The 11,809-nt window shown below is 44.5% G+C and overlaps 1 protein-coding gene across 2 annotated transcripts; it reads left to right on the forward strand.

Moving 5' to 3' along the window:
* Positions 1 to 4,034: 4,034 nt before the first annotated feature.
* On the forward strand, positions 4,035 to 10,367 carry LOC114909170 (uncharacterized). 2 transcript variants are annotated; one of them, XM_029246407.1, is made up of 3 exons: positions 4,035 to 7,318; positions 8,882 to 9,001; positions 9,762 to 10,367. In XM_029246407.1, exons 1-3 carry the CDS (start codon positions 4,054 to 4,056, stop codon positions 9,863 to 9,865), a joined length of 3,489 nt encoding a protein of 1,162 aa, XP_029102240.1. In that variant the 5' UTR covers positions 4,035 to 4,053; the 3' UTR covers positions 9,866 to 10,367. The 2 variants fall into 2 exon arrangements, with proteins under 2 accessions (XP_029102240.1, XP_029102242.1); XM_029246409.1 differs by having other exon boundaries at positions 8,885 to 9,001.
* Positions 10,368 to 11,809: the final 1,442 nt, after the last annotated feature.

The following is an 11,809-nucleotide window of genomic DNA, read 5'->3' on the forward strand; positions in this document are numbered from 1 at the left end:
CTGTCTGTGGAGCTTATTTGCCACCTTGTGGCCAAGGCTATTTAGAGCAACTCCATACTTGGCACATTTTTCTTGATACCATACTGTAAAACACACTCTGGTGTTACTATACCATGGACAGTATCTAATATGGAGTGGTCTGCAGTTCTCTAATGTGTTATATTTAACTTCATGTCTTGAAACTGTCCATTGTTCCTCCTTCTGGTTGCGTACATGGGTATAATGGGGGGTGAGGGGGGGGGGGGTAACAAGCCCCTCAGGAGACTAATGATAAATTCTCCTGTCCATCCAAATGGACAACAGACTACAATATCCAATCTGTACGCCATTTTCAGGGAATAAGATAATTATGACCATTATCTGCATGTGCATTCAGCAAACTGACCTTTCTGTAACAGGAAAAAAAATCACTTTTCCCCACATAGGCAGATTGGGTTCTCTGTTTTCTAGACTGTAGCTAGAAAATTTGTGAAGTCCTTTTGTGGTAACTTGTTTTTAGAAATATGTTGAAATGAAAATTTTACTTAGGAACAAATAAAAAAAAAAACTTTACTATAGGACTAAAAGGTACGAATGTTGTATTTTCACGACACCTACAGCATATTTTAATGTACATAGTATTTGCCCCCTTTGCCCCCCACTCACTGAAATCTGTCAGTTTTCAGAGTAAATGTCAGGAAACACAGGCTGAAGGGGGAAGGGAAACACCTTGGACGGGACGCCAGTCCATCGCAGGGCACCGCAACGGGGATTCAAACCCCGGACCTGCCACACAGCGGGCAACGACCAAACCCGCTGCGGTAGAACAAACCACAGAAAGTCTTCATTTAGAATCATTACCTGATTTCCAAAATGCAATTTGACACCCTTTGTGCCAACTTACCGCATACGCAGTGCGGCAGGTGTATTCCTATCCTCAGACCTAACAAAAAGTCTGTATCCATTGTCACATCGTAGGTACCAGTGATGACAGCACCCCTTATCGGGACCAAAACTATGAATGCAAATGTCCTAAACACAAACAATGCTCTTCAGTGTGTTATTCCATTAATGCTTGGCTCCAGGGAGCTCTTTAATCAACGTGCTGCGACACTCAGAAAACTACCATTTAATTAGATTTTTTCAAAAGGACCCAGACAGATTGTGATCTGTAATGCTAAAGGCTCACAAAGATTGATTTAACAGTTGAACTGCAATCCCATCCGCCTAACAGGGCTGGTACTTATCGCCCAGGATAAATCTTTCCCTCCCCATCGAAACAAGCCGCTGATAAGACACCGTTAGACATGTTTCTACAGAACGTGAGACAACGCCACTCAACCAAGAACAAAGCCCATTACTAATACAGGTAGACAGGGTAAAATCTCCAGATAGCAAAACTGTACACTCATTTGGTGTTTATAAGGCACCAGTTATTCTTTTTAATGACCAAAAAGCAATGAAACGTTGTTTACAGTAGTAATGATGTATGACTCAGTGTAAGTAGTGCATCTAACTACGGTGAATAAGGTATGTGGGCTGATAACACTATATCATATCCACTGTAAGTCTCTGCAAATACACAGATTTTCGGAACCGCTCGTCCCATACAGGGTCGCAGAGCCTACGTGGTAACACAGGGCGTAAGGCTGGAGGGGACACACCCAGGATGGGATGCCAGTCCGTCGCAAGGTACCCTAAGCGGGACTCGAACCCCAGACCCACCGGAGAGCAGGACTATGGTCCAACCCACTGTGCCACCGCACTCCCTCTCTGTAAATAAATAAATGTAAATGTAATGATAAGTGGTTTCGATAACAAATGACAACAATAATGATGTTTTGATCAATAGAATTCTTTCCATTGTAAGTTTATCCAACAGTGTGGGGTTTTCTGATCACATCCCCCCACTTTGCAGGGTGCTGACATAGGGATTCAACTGCATAATTTGTGTGGATCTTTCTCCTGAATGTACCAGCCCAGGACTATAGGTCTTGAAATATATGAAGCTCTGAACAAAGCAGTACCTCCAGACACCACACTACGGTATCACACTGGTAATCTGTCTTCCTCAATAACTATCGCACTTTGACGGACTCCTAAAGGCGACCCGCACACTCATCACAGCGTTCTCTATGTGGATGATGAGTAACGTGACGCCATAACACATAAAATGTCTTTGAAGCCAAGGCTATTAAAGTGAGTGTGGAGTATGGTACAGAAGAGAAAACAGTGCAGTGTTACTACGACTGGGTACACCTTGGAGAGACTATTTACCTCATCAGAAGAGCTTCTATTCTGGGGCTGAAACAAAACACCTCTGCTGCATTGCTGGAGCGGCAGAGCAGGGCACTGCATGTGACCCTCGGCGCGGCTCTATTTATATCATATGGCACCGGCGCCTCTCCCTCCCGCAATGTTGCAAGGACGGGCTGTGGTGGGCACTCGCCGTACCGCTACAGAGAGACAACTTTGCGTTGGTCACACTTCACACTGTAAAGGAGCACCACAACTATGGAGACAGGTAGGCCAGCCATATGTGCACCACACTGGGCACGGGGGGGACCCAGAGCACACTGGGAGAGTACTTGGATCACCCGTGGAAACATAGGACATATGCTGCATAACTACCGAGATGCAAGATTGCCAAAGTCAATTCAATCGCCTCCATCTAGAATCAGCCTGTGCGTAAGTCGGTTATGTAAAGTAAAGTCCAGTGGGTGGCTTGTTGACATGGTTTACTAGTGTTGTACAGATAAAAGCTGGAAGGCTGCTGACTTGTATGTTTACACCGTCACTATTTCTTTGAAAGCCACTGAGCGCTCAGTAATCGTTTATTCTTGTGTAGTGACAGTCTGGTGAGAGCCAGCAGGCACAAGAAAATGCGTTTTTTTACCCACAGGTACAAAGAAGCACATTGGAGAATAAATCATGTATGAGAATGTATCTAGAAAGAAAGTATGTGAGATATAAAAAGACATTTCACCTTGTAAAATATAGAAGTGAGGGGCAGTGATTTTATTTTCATTAAAAGAGAAAAAGTGATTTTTTTTTTAGGTAGTCAATATTGTTATAAGCTTCAGATCAAACTTTGCACCCTAACAAATATGTTATTACTGTGTGTTAATAAGCAACGGATGATGCTATCGCCCGTCTTCCTACGGGGACTTTCAAAGTCAAGAGTGCATGAATGAGGATTACTAGAGGACTCTGAGTGACGTACAGCAATGTATTAGTCCTTCAGCTGGCCTACAGTGGAGCTCCATGTAAGCCAGGTTATTGTCGCTCAACTCCATGGCAAATCAGTTGAGAGGCGTTGCTGAAGGTCACATAACCGATGTTTTAGAACAGTTGCATCCTGGTCACAACATATTTTGGGATCTGTCGGAGCACCAGCTAGACCTCCCTGCTGGATCTCCAGCTACTTTTCCATCTCGTCACTTGCACTTCAGGTTTTTCTTTTGCTGCGTTTCATAATTTAACAAAATAATCTTATTCCTTCTCAACAAATATTCTCCCTTTTTACGTGTGCAAATACCTACCTGTATCCGTACAATCTGGCATTTTATGCGCAGATTTAGATTCCGTGACCCGCGCTGTACTACGTATTCAAATGTATGTTTGTTCTGCCTTAGATAAGAAACATAATTGATCCTAAACTGACTCGAGCACCTATTTAGTTACAGCTCAGCCGACGATCTTGTACAGTTCTGTAACATTTTAGTGAAGGAAAAACTGGAACTGGGGAAGGAATAACATTCAGTGCTGGCATTTCCCTTTGCAGATGCAGGTGAATCTCAGCACCCCTCCCCCAACATGGACGACTTGGACTACAGTGTCTACATTGCAGACCATGACTGGAGCAATTTCTTTCAGGAGAGCGAGGAGTGTGACCTCCTGCAGGCGTCGTTGGCTACTCTGGATGACTCTGGGCTGAGCGAGCCGGATGATGCAGAGGGATCCCCCGTAAACTTGGCTACGCAGCCACTTCTGGAAGCTCCTTCTGTGGAGTGTTGTCTCAACACTGAGGGCCCTCAGGCTCCTGAGGGCAATTCCTCTGGCAAAAAGGAAGATATGTGGCTGGAGCCTGAATGTTTGCCAAGCAAGAATCCTACAAACCATAACTCTGGTGAAGAGTCAGCTCCATGGAACTCGTCAGAAGAAACAGAACTTGAAATAACTTCATTTGCTTCAAGTCAGGATGGCTTCCACAGAGCTACAGCAATTTCGACCTGCCTCCAGTCGACACAGCAGGAAGGTGGATATCTGGGGGGGATTATTAAAACAGCAATAGAACCAAATGGCACAACTTGTTCGGCAGCAGAAGGTGGGATTCATCAAGACAGTCCTTCCCGTTTGGATGGTTCGGGCTGGTCTGTTCAGTCTTTTGGAGGAGTAACATCTACATCAAGTCAATGCAACAATGATGCTACGTTGAGACCTTCATGGTCGGGTCTGAGGGCCATCCCTGGTGACCCACAAATGGATTTACAAATGCCACCCAAAGCAGAGCCCGGAAGAACCGATTGCCTGGGAAATAGAAATGAGATGCCAAGGAAAGAGAAGGAACGCTGGTTTGTGACTATGGACATTGGTAAGACGTACTCCAGGGAAAACGTGGGAATGTCAGCAAAAAAAAAAAGAAAAAAAAGATGCCGTAGAAGTTCAGTAGAACTGGGCCTTGGGTTTGGGGGCTGGGGCCCAGGTATTCAGAGTGAATCAGAAGCAGAGAGATATGGGGCTGCTCAACCTCTGGGCGAGCAGACTTCCTGGGAGCCTGAGTCTTTTCAGTCTGGAGGAGAGTGTATTGTTCGCACGGACGACACCAGGCAGCAGTTCCAAGGTCTGTCGGCAAAGCAACAGCTTGTTTCTCCCTCTGCAAATCGTTCATCAAACACCAGACTGCTATCAGAGGACACAAACTTCACAAAGCCAACAAAATCTGTAAGGGCGTCTGTGGCCTATAAGGGTTCAGAAGACATCTATCAAAGTGAAGAGGTACTGGAAAATAGACATGTGCCGCAGACGTGTTCTGAACATGACATACCCAGGGAAAAAATGAATGAGTACAATGGGAGTTTTTGGGCACAAGAACTGACATACAGCCCTGTTGATAACAGTTTCCTTGACTATGGGTTCCCTCTCAAGGAGTCTTGCAGTTCAACAGAAAATGAAACCGCTATTTTTTCTCAAACTGCAGCAAAGAAATCAAACAACGTAATGTTTCCTGTACCTTCGTATGACAAAATCCTGGAGCCTGCAATTAGCAAACAAGAGGGTATTCAAAGTGATAATGCTCAGCAAGGAAAGGGGTTCCCTGCAGAGCAACGTCTTTCTGAAAGACAATCTGTAGGGATTTCCACAGCTGTAACTGACAGTAAACATCGAGGGACATTTTTATCTGCAAGATACGTGGAACCCGAAGGCAGGACCCTACACGTTCCTCAAGCGGGAGAAACCCCACTGGGCCAAAAACAAGCTGATGATGTGCTGGAATCAAGTCGCGAGCATTCCCATCAAAGTCAAAGACAGACTTTCTCATTTCACACAGAGACTGAAGACGCACTCGGTCTCCCCCCATCTCTCTCTGCTCCTGATCATGCTCAAGCCCCCACAGCGGTGAACAAAAATGTATGTTTAGTAGTTACAGAATCTTTAGGTAGTCTCCTGCCGCAAGGTCAACAGGGCACAACTGAAGATGCATGCTTAGATTCAACCACAGCGTTGCCAGGCACCAGTGACCTGAAATATTTAAATGAAATCACAACTGAAACTGACCATAACGGGTTGCACGTGATATGTCGAAACTGTGCTGCTTCTGACTCTGGGAGGAAGCGGGAGAACCGTGGAGGAGTCGAACAGCTAATGAACGCGGAGAAGTTGACACGGGCTGGCAGCGTGCCAAATTTAGACACGGAAAAGAACGTGGAAGCGATGCAGCCCCCACTGTTTGACTCGGAGGACGAAGGACCTGCGGTAGATCCGGATTCTGGCATCGGTAGCACAGAATCTTGCGCTTCTCAAGAGCCACTTACTTTAGACCCCACTCACCCAGTTTACGCTCTTTCCCCTTTTTGGGATGAAATGGAAAAGTTAACCATCAACGATATTCTGCATTTGAGGCTAGTTGGTCATGCCCAGCCACCTAAAGAGCTCCCCCGTAATGCCGTAGCAGACACTTCAGATGCTGCTGACTCTGACTATTTCACGCAACCGGATGAGTCCAAGCCTAACCGCTCCAGTAGCGAATTCTCCACTTTGTCTGATTTTGAAGAGGAGTTCTCGCAAGCCCTTAATACAAGCACAAATCCGAGCCCCGAGCCCCAAGCGCACGGCTCCGCAAGGCCTCCTAGTTCCAGGGCGACCTCGTGGGAAAGTGAGGGAGCCTTTATTACAGGGAACCGAGAAGGCTTTGGAGAAGAACGATCGTGTTCGGATTATTCTTCCCAGTCTCATCTTTCGGGGTCATGTGTTGCGGAGCAGTGCTCCTTGCATCCTGTTCACTCACAGAGGGAGGAGAGCTGCTTGTATTTTCTGAGCCATCAGGTCTCTGAGCAAAAACCTGGATCGGAACCAGCAGAGCTCATGGAAAAAAATACCAAAATCTCACCTCCTTTCCTCGACAGTAAAGCACTAACGGCAAACTTTAATATTCCTTCGACAGAAATAATTGGGAACAGCGTTCATGGAAACGAGGCTACGGTTAGTCCACTGGGCACAAGCTCAGTAGCCTGTTTTACTCACGAAGATGCGGAGAAACTTTCGGTACCTGAAATGTACGATTGCTTTTTTTCCGACTTTGAGACCGGGAGCTTCTTCTTCCCCTTGGCTCGGAGATGTAATAAAAACAAAACAGTGCCCATATTTTGCTTCTCACGCTCGGCTAGACAAAGTCTCGTGTTCACAAAGATGTGGCACTATTGCCTTCCTGGGAAGTCGTCCTTTCGTCCGGATGACGAGGACGACCGTGAACCAATCCGAGCCGCGACGCGCGTCGGCGAAAGCGTCGGCGAGCCAACGGGGGCGGCGTGCGCACCGGACACATACGAACAGTTTTGTACGGACAGTGACTGGAGAGGAGATCTGTTCTGGAGAAATCCATTGTCCCTGAGGTGGACGTGCTTCCTGGGGGGAGGCCTCAGTCGGCCACACGGGAGTTTCATTTCCTGGCAATCTCTAGCCTTCAAGGGAAGGGGGAGTTCACTCTTTAGCAGATCAACATCTCAAGGCGATCAAGAGTGTCTTCCATGCACCGATCACCTGGAAACGCGGATGTTCGCCCAGAGTGCGGAGAGAACACGAGCCAATCCAAGACTGCAAGCAGCGTTATGTATTCCAGGTGGGACCGTTGCAGGCAGTGAGGACGGACACTGAACACTGCTTTCATATAAAAACACAAACACTTTTTGGGAGGGAATTGTCATAATTCAAAATGACCTCAGTAAGTGTGGCACGACATACCCAACAGTCAAACAGCAAAAAGAACAATTAAGCCAAAAATAATGTTTTGCTTATGTGTCAGATTTTATTTACACATAAAATGTAAGTGGAGCGTATGCAACAAATAAAGCACTTTTTGCAGGTGGCATGGGGGCACAGCACCTGGGTGATGTGAGAGGAGAGGGGTTTGACCCCCATTCAGTCTGTGTGGTGTTTGCATGTTCTCCCTGTGCCTGTGCGGGCTTCTTCTGGGTGCTCTGGTTTCCTCCCACACTCCAAAGACATGCTGTTCAGGTTCACCCACAGTGTGTGAGTGACAGAGAGAGTGTGTTCCACTGGTGTATGGATGAGTGAGCCCGTGTAGTGTATCTAGCAGTGTAAGTCACCATGGTGTGTGGGCTCATAACACAACATACAGCTCATTGGAAGATGCTTTAGAGAAAAGTGTCTGTTAAATAAATCAATGTAAATGTTGCAATTTATTATTACAGGTGCATGATGTCATTCTGCAGGAGACTCGGGCAGAGCGCACGTGGTACTTTTGCCCGGCTTTGAATGCACGAAAATACTAAGAGTCGAAAGGAAAAAATTATCTCCAAAGAAGTACAGTAGATAAAATGATCTGAAAAGAAAGGGCTAAAGAAAACCTGAAATAAACCACATCGTGACTTTCGGTGGATGCCTATCAGCAATCCTGCTTCGGGACGCCTTCGCCTCACGAGTCCGCAAGCTCTCGCGCTTGGGATGTCGAAGGACTATTAGAAACCAGCACTAGTCAACCATTGAGTGTTACCTGGTGTCTTACTGGGCCTCTCGTCTCTTCCCTGTGCTGCCATAGACGGATTCTTGGTAATTTCATATTCACTGATGACAATCATATCAAAACTTGGCATTTTGTGTATGTCTCACCTTACCCACATCCATCTAGTTTCCGAGAAGACTGAACCCTAAACAAGGGTATGTTTTCGAACGGCTGACCTCTCATCTAGCTCTGCTTGGTGCTTACAGGGCGGTACACCGGGGATGTACAGTAAATCACATTTACAAATAAGCGGGTTTTGCTCCATAAATACGCCGCATTTTCACTTTATAATTTTTGGTCACTCGTTCGGTCGTTATGTATTCAGAATGAATCCTACGGAGGCAACGCCGGTGAGGTCTCCGTGTCTCACTATTGCAGATGACAGATAGCAAGGCACGGGCAGTTCCGTGGTAAGTTATGACTGGTACGTGGGACCGGTACCAGTTTTGAAAAAAGTCACATCTGATAGCAAACTGTTTTGTCAACTTTAGAGAAAATAACCTACAAGGAAGTGGCAGAGACACACACTCTTGATGATGGTACTTTTCCAAGCTTCCCAAAGTTGTGAATGTGAACTAGAGTCACATGTTAAGAGGAAGTGACACGCGTGGGTCACATTCAGGGCTCAGGGTCAGGATTTCTTCTTCCCTCTTTCTCCAGCAGGAAAGGGCAGTCTGCTCCCATCCCTCCAGCACGCCGACTTGTGTCTGGTCTGCATTGCGTTTGCCTCCTGGGTGCTCAAGTCCATCAACCCACAAGATGCAGACACATGGAAAACTGGTACGTACAGTACGCTGTAGCACAACAACCCCTTGTTTTCTGTTAACGCTTTTTTTTTCCGTTTCTTTGACAAATAGTGAAACTTTATAGTGCTCCTACACAGTTTCACACACTCTGCTCGTAAAAAAAAAAAAAAAAAAAAAAAACGAAAAATCATTTTTTCTCTGATAGTTACACTACAACGCTGCTTTAGCGGTGCGATGGTTCTTTATTGGCTATGATATATTGTGATATTCGCACTCACGGTCTTAATTGATTTTTAATATAGTTCAGTAATATCGTTAACATTTTTGCTTTGGCGAAAGTTCCACTGCAGGACATTTAAAGGATGGTCTGTGCATGTTCTTTTTTCAGTAAATTTAAAGCAAATTGATAATGATTTTTTTTTGAGTAAAGTTTATTGAAAGACATTGAGCACACTACTCGTACTTTGAGTATATTTTGGTTTGTGTGCTCAAAGGGCCCGTTGCACGTAGGATATATACATATTTAATGACTTCAGAAGTGCATATATTCCATTCCTTTTGTAACATACAGGTATGCTGAAAAAGGCCCCACAAAACACATCCGTCCTGAAAAATAAATGTCTTTTGGTAAGCTTGAAGTTTGTTCTGCCATCATTGGATGGATGGATGGATGGATGAACCATCATTGCACCAAAATCTTAAAACAGGCCGCAATAATAGGATGAGCCATGAATTAATCTTGCCATTTTCATGTTCGGTACTTGTGCAAATATTTTTCCTTTCTCTCCGTCCAGTTCTGCTGGCGAACATGAGCGCCGTCTCTGCCATACGATATTTGCGCCAGAGCTCCAGCGACAGTGCGCCTCACCATGAGCCACGACCTACATATGAACCGTGACCTGGGTACGAACCGTGACCTGGGACCCTGAGACCTTTTCTCGGAAAGCTGGGGCCACGGTTCTCAACCGGTTTCTCTTACATATGCACCAAAGGGGACTTTTTTAGAGAAATGAACACAGAAGTTCAACAAGTTATTTGTGTAGAAAACATCTGCATGGAGGGAGAGTATAGAGGGGCACTTTCATTTTATTGCTGAATGTTATAAAAATATAATCTCCCTTTTACATGTCTGTAGATGAATTACACACAGCTGGGGAAAGATGAACCTGCCTGGAGCCAGAGTCATAGTACAGATATTTTGAATTTCTTTTACTAATTAGCCATTCAAGTAATTTTTTTAGTATGTGTGAAATCTATTTGGTGTCAAGGACAACTTTGAATTATATATTGTGGATTGTTCAGAAGATGAGCTGAGTGATCTTCTTTCTCTGTACGTGTGAAACATCTGTTTTTCTACATTTATTTAACAGACACTTTTCTTCCAATGAACTCTATGTAGTGTTATCAGCCCACACACCTTATTCACAGCAGTGAGTTACACTGCTAGATCCACTACTTACAATGGGTCACTCCTCCATACCTCAGTGGAACGCACACACTCTCTCTGTGTCACTCACACATTATGGGGGAACCTGAACAGCATGTCTTTGGAGGGTGGGAGGAAACCAGAGCACCCACAGGAAACCCACACAGACGCAGAGAGGACATGCAAACTACACACAGACTGAGTGGGGGCAGAACCCATGTCCCCTCACACAACCCAGGCCCTCTGAAATAACAGCGCTACCCGCTGTGCCATCATGCCACCCAACTCATTGGTGCTCTTCTGCTAAGCACCTCTCTGTTTAACTTCATGAACTGCGTCACATTAATGTAATTAGAATTATTAGTGTAATATAGTTTAAATATTGTATTGCTACTGTATATGGTATATTGTATTGTATTGTATAATGTAACTATTGTTTCAAAAAATGGTAGAGCTATACTTTTCGACAGGGATCATATGTGCCTAGAACTGAAACGCAAGAGGAAAGTGCTCTGAGACATTCATGTTGACCATGTTGGCAGTAAAGTTGTAGTTGCGTGGGTGGATGTTTGAAGTTTTAATTTAGATATAAGAATATACAAGAACAAATGACTGTAGGTATGAACTGTTAAATGTTTTAAATGATTTCAAATGAAAACCATTATCCTAATAAGGAATAAAAATGCTGTGATTTTTCTGTGGGTATGGTTTTCTATGGCATAGGAAAATTGCAGCACGTTTGATTCACTTCTTATGCCTCAAAATCAGAATACTGTAATTTAAGAGTAAGAAAAATGAAGGTTTGACTTTGTGTTGTATCAGAAGAATGGCTTCAACTCTAATGATGATGTTCAAATTGATCTTGGGTGCTAGAGCCCCAGATATGTGCGACAATATAAGACAAGAGACACAACTTTCAAACTTAGTAGGCAACAAATTTAATTTGCACACTACGGTTTCATTATTCGTTTCTTATTTTGGTACCATCATTACTATTTCTGCTTTTTTACAACCCACACACTGCTCTTTTCTAGTCTGATTTCAATTAAATCAAAGATTTTTTTCCGCGGTTGTCCAGAAACAGTGATGTCACAACAAATCACATTTTCTACACGCTGCGTACTGTATGCGTAGCTCTCGATGTGATGTATGCATACTGATGAAGGCATTCAGTCAAAACGCATCCATTTACCACGCAAATTAAACTGCCCTATTACTGTTTGAGACGGCTGCCCCTTTTTTCTCTCACGTGTTTATTTAGTGTCGTGTAAGTTCTAGAATTTTTTTTTTTGCCTAATGTTATTAGTTTATGATTGAGTGCGATGGTGTACAGTATGTTCTCATGGAAACCACAGTACAGAAACACACACACATGGAGTTGGAGCCTAACCCAGCAACACATGGCATAAGGCTAGA

The sequence above is a fragment of the Scleropages formosus genome, chromosome 2 (genome assembly GCF_900964775.1).
Source record: "Scleropages formosus chromosome 2, fSclFor1.1, whole genome shotgun sequence".
Taxonomy (NCBI): Eukaryota; Metazoa; Chordata; class Actinopteri; order Osteoglossiformes; family Osteoglossidae; genus Scleropages; species Scleropages formosus.

Excerpts from the sequence above, each read along its gene's own strand:
- LOC114909170 (XM_029246407.1), top strand. The coding sequence starts at position 4,054 with ATGTGGCTGGAGCCTGAATGTTTGCCAAGCAAGAATCCTACAAACCAT. Across the intron at positions 7,319-8,881 it reads AGCAGCGTTATGTATTCCAG|CAGGAAAGGGCAGTCTGCTC; the intron begins GTGGGACCGTTG and ends CTCTTTCTCCAG. Across the intron at positions 9,002-9,761 it reads TGCAGACACATGGAAAACTG|TTCTGCTGGCGAACATGAGC; the intron begins GTACGTACAGTA and ends CTCTCCGTCCAG.